The sequence below is a fragment of the Cynocephalus volans genome, chromosome 6, assembly GCF_027409185.1.
Source record: "Cynocephalus volans isolate mCynVol1 chromosome 6, mCynVol1.pri, whole genome shotgun sequence".
NCBI lineage: Eukaryota > Metazoa > Chordata > Mammalia > Dermoptera > Cynocephalidae > Cynocephalus > Cynocephalus volans.
In genome coordinates, this window is record NC_084465.1 from 111,803,027 (window position 1) to 111,816,503 (window position 13,477).

The 13,477-nt window shown below is 42.0% G+C and overlaps 1 protein-coding gene across 2 annotated transcripts in view; it reads left to right on the top strand.

Moving 5' to 3' along the window:
• VPS35L (VPS35 endosomal protein sorting factor like) overlaps positions 1-13,477 on the top strand; it is a 115,191-nt gene that overhangs the window by 75,595 nt on the left and 26,119 nt on the right. For both annotated transcript variants that reach the window (XM_063099082.1, XM_063099083.1), the window contains exon 26: positions 524-638. In XM_063099082.1, the coding sequence (XP_062955152.1) occupies positions 524-638 (115 nt within the window). The remainder of the gene's footprint in view (positions 1-523; positions 639-13,477) is intronic.

A 13,477-nucleotide genomic window follows, 5' to 3' on the forward strand; every position in this document is an offset into this window, starting at 1 on the left:
TGGTATCTTTTTTTTCCTCTTACAAGAGTTATGCTCAAGTTTGAAAAAAATTTTCAGCCTCTTGAGTCTGCAGCTCAGAATTTAAACAAACCAATACTTATCTATGTCTTTAAAAATGAAATCAGAATGAAACTGTTACAACAAATACTAAGCCTCCTGGCCCTGCCTTTTCTCACCTCTTGAATCTTTTTAGCAACATTATTTCCTGACTACTTCCATATTCTTAAGTAATTGGTTAAAATGGCTGCTGCTATTTTTATCAATATTGGGTATTATCAATTTATGTCACACGATGATGAATGAGGTTGCATATTTCATATGCCATCGTGCCCCTCCCCTCCCCATCCTCCCAAAGAGTTGTCAGTTATAAGAGAGTTGAGAGGGGAACATTGGGGCCCAAAATGGGGGGACTAGTTATTGAAGTGTTTTTACTTGGAAGTACATGATGGGACAAAACAGGAGCATTAATCTGCGAAGATGGCCTTGCCAACCTCACGGGCTGCGGTCCTCCCCTTCTTTCTAGGCCTGTGTTGCCTACTGCTTCATCACCATTCCCTCCCTGGCAGGGATCTTCACACGGCTCAACCTCTACCTGCATTCTGGCCAGGTTGCCTTGGCCAACCAGTGCCTCTCCCAAGGTAAGCCCACCATTCTCCCATCTCAGGCACGCCCTTGCTGCTTAGGAAAGCTGGCTCAGCCGCACGCGTGCGTGCGTGCGTGCGTGTGTGTGTGTGGAGAGAGAGAGAGCAATTCCTTTAAGGAGAAAAGAGAAAAAAGTGGTCAGTAAATGATGAGTTTTCAATCTGTTGCTCTTGTAGGAAGCACACCAGACACACACACGTTTACAGAGTCAGACAGACTATAGAGCATAGATACCTTCCTGTAAGAACCTTCTTAAATCTCAGGCTGGGTCAGGCAGCTCAGACATCCTGGGCTAAGTATGCGTACAGAATTTAAGAAGTTAGGACTGCTTAACCATAGCAGATTCATGTTTATTTTTTGTTTTTTGTTGATATTTGTGTGTTTGAAACCCCAGGGACACACGAGTAGATTCTAATCTGTGTAGAATGAATACCCAACAGCTTGCTGTTACGGATGAAAAGTCTGCTCAAGATGAATTTTTCTGTGCTAGGCACGCATGGAAGCCGACACTGAGGCCAGGATGCACGGGGGTATTTATTTGGGTGGAGGAGATCCCAGCGAGTATCAGAAGGGCGGTGGGAGCTGAGACGGGAAGATAAGTAAAAGTGCACTTGCAAGCAGGTTACTGCTGTAGGCAGCTGAGCTTCAGGCCCATTTGGGAGATGGTGTCAAATACACCTCAGTGTGACCCCACCTGAGTGGGGAGGAAGACAGGTATTTACCCTTCACTCCCATCTGTCATCGGCTGAGTGCTCCTTCTGGAACATTAATTCCCTGGCACTCTGGCCTGCTGCACACTTGAGCCATGAGAATGCCCTCAAGCAGGGAGTCCCAAGTGTTTGCCGCAGTCCACCCTGGTCACCGACTGCAACGGTTTGTGCCAAGAGCGTGTGGGCAGAGCCCCAGCAGGTTGGTGGCCAGGGATTCATCCAGCAGGCCATAACACAAAGCATCAAAGAAATCTTGGTGCGCCATTTATGTAACATTTGTTATGCGGCACGGAGTGCCTGATTCCATCCTCCTAACGGCCACATGAGGCCGGTCCTGTGGTTGGGGCCTCATAGCCCAGATGAGAAATGGAGGCAGGGAATGGCCAAGTAGCTTGCCCGAGTATGTCCACTCGTGAGTCACTGAGCCAACATTCAGCTCCGGATCTGCCTAACACAAGGTCACCATTAAGTAGACTGGATGTCTTCAGTGCAAACAATCGGGAAGCTTGCATGAATATCGGGGCACCATATGAGGTAGACTGATGTTTTCAGTGGTGGTTCACCCCTGCCCCTACCTTGCAGATTACGCTGGAGCAGTGCTTTTCTACTTGCTGCTGTTGGCTCTGGAGGATATTCTGGGCCAATTTGGAGAGTGGTCACTCATTCCCCTGTTCTTTTGACCCTGAGCATGGTGTTTCTGGTGGTCATCTATATCTGGATTCAACTGGGGCCTCTGGGCACAGAAGTCTTCAAACATGGTTGCTGTACATATATTCATCCCTTTAAACTCTGCTTGGTTTTGCTTTCTGCTCCTGGAGGACTCCTATAGTTTCCCAGCAGCATGTTTGAAGTTAAACCAAACACCATGCCTCTGAGTCCCCACAGGACCCTGCTGCCTTCTGTCCCCATCTCCCACCATGCTTTAGCCATACAGGCTTTTTTCTGTTCTTGGAACATATTAAGCTGTCTCCCAATTCAGTCTTTGCACTTACTGTTCCCTCTTTCTAGAATGATCTTTACCTAGATATTTGCTTTTTTATTTTAATTACAAAGCAGATGGTGAGAATCAAGCCAGAGCTCCTTACGGAGGCCATTTCTGACCACTCTAGCTAAAGTGTCCACCCCTCCTCAGTCTATCCCATTCTGTGCCGTCATCCTCATTGTCATCATTGTGCATACCACAAGCTTACATTTTCTTACTATGCCTCCTTGTTTACTTGTTTGAGACACCCCCTGTCCCCACTAAAATAGGCACCAGTCCTCATTGTGTGCTGGTAAATGCGGAACTTTTTCCGAGTGCCTGCTTTGGTGAGGATGGTAGATTAGCAAGAAATAAAATAAAACAAAAATGAAACAGCCACCACCAAAAATCTGATGACATGCAAAATGAAAATTAGAAGACACTTTCTTGGATGTTAGAAATTTTAAATCTTTTTATAAACTTGTTCCCTTTCAGAAAGCTCCAGAATAGTAGACCCAGGTGGGAACACCTGAGTTTGGTTTCAACTGCAACATTAGAAACAGATTGTGAGCTGCAGATACCAGAGCTGTGGACTGCGAGTGGAGGCTCTGAAGCCTAGATCGTTCTTCTTCCAGCTTTATAAAATCAGGACCATGATTTTGAATGTTGTAGATCTTATGACTGGATCTTCTATATAGCTTCATGCCATTTATTTAAAAAAAAAAAAAAGTAACTAAATAAAGGCTCCCCCCTCAACAAAGATTTGCTGCTCTCAAGAGCTTTTGGAGGAGATCTGTGAATGACTTTCTCCCTCTTGGGCTGCCCCAAAATGCCCTTGGTCTTCACCAAGGGATAAGCCGTGTAACAACAGCCCCAAATACTGTGCACAGATCAAGATGGTGCCCTTATTGTCAGAAGAGAGTTCCTCGTCAGCTTCACCCCTCACTTTAAGCTACGGCAGGGGAGCAGGAATGTGGTATCCACTTCAAGTTTAATAATTTATCTGATGATTTTTGCTCGAGTCTCTAAATGCTGTGGCACTAAACCTTAAAAGCCTATTATTGTTCTTTTGAAAGCCACACGCAGCAGTTGCTGGCCAAAATAAATAATGCATTCAATTACTGAGAATGGGAAGGCTAAATATAAATTAAATGAAGCTTGTGGAAATGGGCTGCTCTTGTCTGCCTCCCTAGACATTCTCCCTTTTCAATTGGTTATAAAATATCCCCCTGCCCCCAATTCATTTTCTTGCCTGTCTCAATCCAGCCTTGATTGTATCTTCTTTACCAGGCTGTGGCTTTGCCAGGGCTTAGTCCAGCCAAAATCAGCTCCTGTTGAACCCTTAGTCAGGCCAGTGCAGGACGCCGACAAAGGCTTATTACAGGGGAGGCCCAGTTCTGTTCTTCTGTGCACGCTGGTGCTGTGTGTAGCATGGATCGTGCAGGGATTTGTCATTAAATACTCTTGCCCCTCGCCCCAGAGTATTTAGGAGAAACAAAGGACTTGCAAATCAGGTGTTTGGCCATATACTTCTCATATGATCTAGAGGTGTCCTCAAAATGCCTGTTTATCTTTTCTTTTAGCCCTTTCACTAGATAACTTCTCACCCTTGTTTGTCAGTAGCTCTTTCTGGAAGGTTTTTACCAAGCCACAGCAAGAGCAAATTCTTTTGCCCTTTATTTTTACCTTAGTTCTTTTATCTTCACAGTTTCTAATCTTAAAAAGGGGAGTATTTTATAATGGATGGAATATTTAAGGTGGGTCTTAAAAGAGGAACATATGTTTATGGGAAGGGACAAGGAAGGAACAGTTGGCATTCCAGGTAGAGTCAGTGGCCTGAGCGGAGGTGTGGAGATGCAGAACAACATGGTATATTTGGCTGAGAGCAGGATGTTGATTTGAGGCCCTGATTGATGGTGACTTTCAAGTCCCCCAACTGCAATGGTCACAATCCTGAATCTACCACTTATGAGTTGAATCCCTTGGACAAATCAGCCTTTCTGTGCCTCAGTTTTCCCATGTGTACAGTGGAGATGATAATAGTGGTCCCTATCTGTTGAGGATTAAATGATATAATGGCCTTAGAGCACTTGGCCCACTGGCACACAGTCGCTGCTCAGTGAGCTCTATCTTAGTATAATATCTCTCAAATAATGAAAGTATGCCATGCAGTTTGGGGAGCTAACTATATACATTGGCAGCTCTGTAGTTTCAGAGTTTTGAAAGCCAACTTATTTCTCATATGCAGAACTTTGAGGTATCTATGGGAAAGCTAATCTTCGTTTCAAGTTTAAACTGCTAAACGACATTGGAAATAAATGATCTGCAGTTCCTCCAAAGCTAAAACAGAATAGAGAGAAAAATTAAAGCAAAAGAGTGATAAAAAGAAGGACTTTCATTATTATCATTAATATTAATGCTGTCCCCTCCCTCTAAAGAGTTCTCTTCCCTTCTTTTAAATCTCACTTCCTTTTTTTTTTTTTTTTTTGATGTTATTACTTATATATTTGAGGTTATTTATTTATTTATTTTTTTTTTACATTTTATTTTGTCGATATACATTGTGGCTGATTATTGCTCCCCATCACCAAAACCTCCCTCCCTTCTCCCTCCCCCCCGTCCCCCCCAACAATGTCCTTTCTGTTTGCTTGTCGTATTAACTTCAAATAATTGTGGTTGTTATATCTTCTTCCTCCCCCCGGTTTTTTTTTTTTTTGTGTGTGTGTGTGTGTGTGAATTTATATATTAATTTTTAGCTCCCACCAATAAGTGAGAACATGTGGTATTTCTCTTTCTGTGCCTGACTTGTTTCACTTAATATAATTCTCTCAAGGTCCATCCATGTTGTTGCAAATGGCAGTATTTCATTCGTTTTTATAGCTGAGTAGTATTCCATTGTGTAGATGTACCACATTTTCCGTATCCACTCATCCGATGATGGGCATTTGGGCTGGTTCCAACTCTTGGCTATTGTAAAGAGTGCTGCGATGAACATTGGGGAACAGGTATACCTTCGACTTGATGATTTCCATTCCTCTGGGTATATTCCCAACAGTGGGATAGCTGGGTCGTATGGTAGATCTATTTGCAATTGTTTGAGGAACCTCCATACCATTTTCCATAGAGGCTGCACCATTTTGCAGTCCCACCAACAATGTATGAGAGTTCCTTTTTCTCCGCAGCCTCGCCAGCATTTATCGTTCATAGTCTTTTGGATTTTAGCCATCCTAACTGGGGTTAGATGGTATCTCAATGTGGTTTTGATTTGCATTTCCCGGATGCTGAGTGATGTTGAGCATTTTTTCATATGTCTGTTGGCCATTTGGATATCTTCCTTAGAGAAATGCCTATTTAGCTCTTTTGCCCATTTTTTAATTGGGTTGCTTGTTTTCTTCTTGTAAAGTTGTTTGAGTTCCTTATATATTCTGGATATTAATCCTTTGTCAGATATATATTTTGCAAATATTTTCTCCCACTCTGTTGGTTGTCTTTTAACTCTTTTTAATTGTTTCTTTTGCTGTGCAGAAGCTTTTTAGTTTGATATAATCCCATTTGTTTATTTTTCCTTTGGTTGCCCGTGCTTTTGGGGTCGTATTCATGAAGTCTGTGCCCAGTCCTATTTCCTGAAGTGTTTCTCCTATGTTTTCTTTAAGAAGTTTTATTGTTTCAGTGTGTATATTTAAATCCTTAATCCATTTTGAGTTGATTTTAGTATACGGCGAGAGATATGGATCTAGTTTCATTCTCCTGCATATGGATATCCAGTTATCCCAGCACCATTTGCTGAAGAGGCAGTCCCTTCGCCTCACTTCCTTTTATTTATTTTTTGCATCTTCATCCTTCAGAGCTTAGTTCACAGGCCATGTCTTTAGGAAAACCATCCTTGCCCTCCTCAGCCCACCAGACAGACAGAAAGTCAGGCCAGGTTATCCCATAAGATGTATTGTCCTTACACCCTGTGCTTTTCCTTCATTGTACTTGTCACCATTGTTATTTAACAAGTAAATGTGCAAGTAATTGTCCGCTTTTCCGCCAGGAGAGTGTCAGCTCCAGGAGGTCTTAGACCTGTTTGGCTCACTGTGCTGTCCCTCGCTGCTGGCACGTTACCTACCACATGGGTGCCCAGTAAATGTTGAATGAGTGAATGGTGACCATATGAGAAAAGTGACATGGTAACAAACCTTTCACAGTGTGGACAACAGCTTAAGCAACAGCTACTATTCAGAAGAGAGTCCCATCCAAGCCTTCGAAGTATGTTTAAATAATTCGTTTTTATATTTATAGAAAAAAGAAAACAAATTGGGTTCAAACATATGCTCAGGCTCATAGACAAATGGAATGAAGCTGTGGTGCTGGTCTGGTCATGAGGAACATGGGGAAACTCAGCATGATTGCTCGAAGTCCTGCTCTTAGGAAGACCCTGGATACCACCAACTGGAACAGCTGATGGAAGTAGCCAGGCAGTAGTGTGAAAGAGAAAAATAATCTTGTATCTCCTCTCCCTGGACAGTGAGGAGTGGCTTGTGAAGGAGAAAAATGGTTTCCATCCACTTACCCAGTCTTTGGGATTTATGTTTAAGGTCATATCTACTAGTTCTGTTAACAGAGAACATCCTCTGAAGAATATATTCTTTTGTTTGTTTTGGCAGCTGGCCTGTATGAGGATCTGAACCCTTGACTTTGGTGTTACAACACTGTGCTCTCACCAATTGAGCTAATCAGCCAGCTCAAGAATATGTCTGATGTGACTATTTGCTCAAACTTTGATGCCTCTTTGGCGAATGTGGATGAAGTAGGTTATTTTAGCTGGAACAGTTCACAAGCTTGTTACCTACATTCATATGTCTGCGTGTGATCCTTTCACCTTCAGGAGCATAAGGGCCTGGGATGGATGGCAACAAAGTGGAAACCACAGAGAAGGGGCACGGGCTGGTCTCTCTCTTAAGATATCTCACCTTTTTATCATAGCAAGCGCCTGTGATTTGCTTCCTCCTGTCGGCATTTCTTGGTCATTTGTTATAGGCAAGCCACTGTGCCAAGCACTGTGTCTGAAATAGGGACGCACTTAAAGAGACTACATGCTAGTAGGGAGGAGCAAATCTGTTTACAATTGTATGAGGCAGCATGTAACGAATGTCGTGCAACATGTACATAAAATGTGGCCAGGGAATTTTTGAGCAGAGAGAAATGACCTTTGGCTTGGAATAGCAAAAAAGCTTCGCAAAAAAGGTAGCATTGAAGAGCCTGGAAGGTAAGGGAGGATTTGGATGTGCTGAAGTGAGGCGGAGGGTATTCTCAGCTGGGGCAACAGTGCAAGCAAAGACTTGGAGACTGGAAAAATAGTACATCTGGAAGGAATGAGTAGGAGATAAGTTGGGAAGATGGAGGCTTAATTGTTGACAGATCTGAACTCTCAGCAAAACAGTTTAGTTTTATGCAGTGCATATGATTAGAGAGGTGGTTTATCTTCCTTTTACAGATGAGGAAACTGAGGCTCATGACTTGTGTAGAAGCATTCAGCTAATAAGTGGCCTTTTTTGACTTCAAGTGCTCTCCTATCCCCTGCCTCCTTGTAGTTAGATTAAGTCCTCTATACCATAGTACAAAGTTTTATTTCTAATCCCAGGGGTGTGTGGTTGCTCGAGACCAATTATAGATTGGACATCAGATAAACTTATTTAGGAAACAAAGAACCAGAATTAAGATAAAGAATACCTGATGCTTTCTGCTTAGGGAAATCCAAGCCAAATTTTCATGAAGAGACAATCACAACCTCATGTGACTACCGCAGGGATGACAGGGATGACAGAAGGTATGTCATCCCTGCAGTATCCCAGAGATAGGAGTTAGGTAACACATGGGCTGAGTGTGCTGGGCTCAGCAAGAGAGCTAGCTCTGAACAATTCAGAGATAAAAGAGAGAGAATGACCATGCAGGGGCCTCCTGATGGTACTGCTGAAACTAGGAAGTACTGTTTATGTCCCGGTGGGACTTTTCACATTAAGTGTTGGTATTCAGCTTGAAATTAAAGGGCATTCTTCAGAGACCAGGTGGCAAAATCAAGGTTCGATTAAGCTGTCATTGATAACAATTAAGCGTTAATGAATAAGGTATTTAATTGCCCCTAGGCATTCATATTTCTTTAAATTTTGCTCTATATACATGTCACTGAAATAGTGGCCCTTAATTCCTCAAACTTAACGGCTTTAATAACAATTTCTATTATAAAAATACAGTCTAGCAATAAATTGTGTTAAATCTCCATGTGTAAATTACCTGTGGATAATAACCTGGCTATTAGGACCATGAGTCTTTCCCAAAGACACTCCTATCACTTGGTAACATCATTGCAGACACAGAGCTCTCAGGAATAGGATATGTACTGATGTTGCATTTTTTATGTTAGTTTCCATTATATTGATATTGTAAGTCCAAACCTAAGCCTATATAGAGGTGGAAAATGTTGAAGACTGATAAAGATATTTTACAGTGGGGTTTGTAGGCGTTGAGAGAGAGTGAATAATTCTTATAGCCAGAATCCTGCTTTAGTAAACTACATTCAAGGGATGGGAGTCTTCAACCCTTTGGAATGTTATATTTTAAGAGATTGTGATGTTTCCATTCCTAGATTTCCCTGGACTAGGACAGCTGTCCATTTGAGTTATCTAGGGGGGCACATGGTGGACTGAAGATCTGAGAGCGGTGTGAATTACCTTTGAGGTCTTGTTTAGCCTTGGGAGTTTATGACTCTGACAAGTAGTAAAGATTTCCATTAGCGCCAACCTACTGCATTATTTAAAAATCAAAACACCATCTCTGAAGGTGGAGTAGGTTATCACTTCTTGGCTGTCTCTCATGATTCGTGTACTGAATCATATTCCACATCTCCGATGCTAAGAACACAAAAGAATGAACTTATATCTGTAGGTGGTAGTTAAATCTGAATTTATTTTACATAGATGGGAGGGTGTTTGGGGAGATTGCAACCTGTGTGTTATTTTAAATCTTAATGATTTTTATTATAAAAATTCAGAATGCTCATTTGAAAAAATTCTAACAGTACAGAAATGTAGGACTATTAAATAGTAAAAAGCGTGCTAGCTGATTAGCTCAGTTGGTTAGAGAATGGTGCTGATAACACCAAGGTCCAGGGTTCGATCCCTGTACTGGCCAGCCGCTAAAAAAATAAAATAAAAACATAAAAATAAAAAAGTAGAAAGCCCACTTAAAAAGTCTCTAATAATATGCTATGCCTCTCCCACCCCCTGCAGAAAAAAATTCATTCACTGTTAACAATTTGGACATCTTTCTGGATTTTTTTCTTCTATATATCCATTAAAAAATATTGATTCTTACATTCTGCCTTTCTATTCGGCCTTCCTTCCCCTCCTCCTTCCTTTCCAGCCCATCTATCTATATTCTCACATGTACCTATACATGCAACCCCCCCTCCTAGAAATGAGAGGGGATTCTATCTTCTACAGTGTTTTTCATAGGCTTTTTTTGCTTATCATTAAATCTTGGGCTTCCCCCCAACTCATGTCAGTACATGCAGATCCCCACCCTGTTCTTTGTAATGGCTGTTCATTACACCTATTGAAAAATATTTGGACTCTTTCCAAATTTTTGCTCTTGCAGACAATGAGCATTTTGAAGCTTTCTGACAGTTTTTCAGTTCCGAGCATTTTGAAACTTTCCGACAGTTGTCCAATTGACTGATATTTTAGTCTCTCAGAACATGGTACCTTATTGTTCAGACAGAGACGCATTTGGAGCCTCAGTACACAAACAGATACTACTGGGGTTCTTCAGGTAGACTTGCCCGTGGGAGGCCACTGTCCCCTGAGTTATCTACAGGAGCCGGAGGAGGCCCCAGAGCACAGTGTGAAAGCTTTCAAAGCCTCAGGTAGAAGAATCTTCACAAGTGGAGCTGTTGGAGAGCTTGACCCTGGAAGTAGGGCTCACTTCACGGAGGAGCTAATCAGAGGGGAACTTTCCTGGCACATTCACTGGTGGTGCAGAGCAGCACCCTGGGTGGGTCCCCACAAAGTGTGTGCCACCCTGCAGCTTAGCACTGTGCCTTCTACAAAGGGGAACCAGGGTGGGCTCTCCTTAGAACAGCAAAAGTGTTGGAGTCTGTGCAGTGTGTGGGCCCCTTCCCCACTCCCACCCCCAACTTGCCATACTCTGGTGAAGAATGAAGGGAGGGATGACCAGTTAGCTCAGTTGGTTAGAGTGCAGTGTTATAACCCCAAGGTCAAGAGTTCGGATCCCCTCACTAGCCAGGCACCAAAAAAGTGGAGCCTGACTAGCTCACTTTCTGTTTTATACATTTCTATAACTGAAAATTTTACAATAAACTTGTATTTCCTTTGTATGCTCAAGAAAAATTATTTTTAGAAATGTAAATTAAAATTTCAGAACAGGAACCTAGCAGTGAGTGAAAGGTCCCAGTCTCCTTCACCCTCATCCACCACTCCAATGTCACACTTAGCTGTTTTGTCATTCATCCCACCTGACCTTTCTGGTACAACTTTTTTTCCTTGCGAAAATAGGCTTATGCTGTATACAGCCAGCCGTATGACTTTTTGTACTTAGATGTCTTTATGCATCAAAACATATAAATCTTGTTCTCTTTATTAGCTATGTGACTTTCTCGGTGTGACAGTGCAGTACTTTCTTTAACTAGTCCTTTATTATCTGGTCATTTTCAGTTTTTTTTAACTGAGCTTAGAGTTGATATGAAGATATCTTTATCCAAACAGAACAATTGGTCCAATTATTTACAGTAGCTAGGCAGCATGGGTAATTCAAACATACAGTTCGCCTAGTACATTCAACTGAGTCCTTATTTCCAGCTTCTCTTCGCATCTCACCTTTTCCCATGGTCATTTGCTTATGACACACATTTTGGAGTCCATTCTGTAGGGTTTTACTGGCTTTGTGGTTTGTTTGTTTGGTTTTTTTCCTCTTTGTGTTTGGGTGTATTTAATTTTTCCCTGTCCTTGCAGAAGTTTCTGGAATATCATGTTCTTTTCAGTGTTCTGCAGACCCTTTGAACCTGCCCAGGGTAAAAAACAGGAGAGCCTGAAACCTCAGATGGAAAATGATCAAGTGTTCTGTGATAATCGTCTAACCAGCATCCCTGGCCTCTGCTCATTACCTGTGTGAAATGATGAGGCTGAGGTTAGCTGTGGCCAACTACTGCTGTTTGCTTCTGGCTGAATGTTTCCAGATTAAATATTTCAGAGCAGACCATTCGCCTCCTTGGAAAGCTAGCCCTGTTCTGCATTTATTTGAAGGATTTAGAACAAGTTTTTTCAAGCCTGTTTACACTTTGTAGCTATAAAAAAGAAGGAAGATGTACTTTATGTGCAATAATGGAATAATCTCTAAGATATGATGTTAAGTGGTGGGGTGGGGGTTTGCAAGATGGTGTCTATTGTATGTGATCTCTGCATAAAAAGGAAGAAAGGAAAAGGAAAGGAAAAATGTATTTGCTTAGACACATACCCAACCAGCAGAAAATATTCTTTGCCGCTGGAAAGGTGTCTTAGTTTGTTTGTGCTGCTGTAACAAAATTTATTTCTCAGTTTTGGAGGCTGGGAGTCCATGATCAAGGTGCCGGCTGGTGAGGCCCAGTCTCTCTGCTTCCAAGATTGCACCTTGTGGCTGCCTCCTCCACATGGACGAATGCTGTGTCCTCAAGTGGCAGAAGGGTGAAAAGGGAACAAGCTCCCTCTGTCAAGCCCTTTTATAGAGCACCTAGTCCTAATCACCTCCTGAAAGCGACACCTCTTAAGGCTGTTGCATTGGGGATTAAGTTTTAGCATGAATTTTGAGGGGACACATTTTGCTTTGCCTCCCACGGATTTGTTACCCCTTTTCCCCTGGGTGACATAGCCAACAAAGATTACTCAAAGCCCATCTCTTCTGAGCAGTGAGAAGCCCCAAAGGGGTTAATCTCCTGGAACCCTTAAGAGAGGCATTCCTTCCATTTGGGAAATTAACCCCAAATTGGGGTCTGTTCCCACATTTATTCTCCAGACCAGGAAGTTACAGGAAGAGAACATAGGTGGGGTTTTTGCTAAGTATAGTTTAACAAGTTTAACAATAGAAGCTGGTAACATTCATTAAAGCAAGCAAGGTGACATTCCATAATGGAATTTGCAAGAAGTTAAGTTGATCCACCAACAAAAGCTTGATCTTAGCAAACATTCTCTCTCCTAACTACAATTTCCCAGTATCTTTACATATCAATCAGTAACCTGTCTGTCTTTGAACCAGTAACCTTGCTGTGTTACAGTTCTTTATCTTACAACAGAGACTATAGCCTGGGGAAAATTTTATGTCTTTTGCAAGGTCAACATTTTACATGTACTTTTAAGAAGTTAAGCTAAACCTGAAACTGCAAGAAACTAGGCCCTGTGAAATATATTTGCTTTATAAATATTGGTGTACTGCACAGACACAAATCCTCAAACCATAGCAGAAGGGGACCCAGGTGGCTGGGGACAGGAGTGAGGAGGAAACTTCACTGCATGCTTCCTTTGGAATTTTGAATTATGTAATTATTAGTACTCAAAGATTGTCTTTTAAAAGTTAGACTTCTGGCTGTACTGTGGATACTCTGGTTCAATACATTTAGGTTGGGCCCTGGGAACCCATTTTTTAAATAATAGCTTTATTGAGATATGACTTGCGTGCCATAAAATTCATCCCTTTAACGTGTAGAATTCGGTGGTTTTTAGTATATTCTCAGAGTTATGCAGCCATCACCACTAATTCCAGAACATTTTCATCACCCCACAAGGAAATCCCATACCCTTTAAGCAGTCATTCCCCATTTCCCCTCCCCCAGGCTCCTGGCAGCCACCAATCTACTTACTGTTTCTATGGATTTGCCTAGTTTGGATATTACATATAAATGGAATCTTACAGTGTAGGCCTTTAGGACTGGCTTCTTTCATTTAGGATGATGATTTCAAGGTTAATCTGTGTTGTACCATGTATGGATATATGTAAACATCCATGTAGACTTTGGGGAACTGCTGGACTGTTTTCCAACATGGCAGCACCATGTTACATGCTCATTTGAGGACTTGGAAACCTGTATTTTTAGCAAGGACCCAGTGATACTTAGGATAAAGCAAGTTTGTAAAAC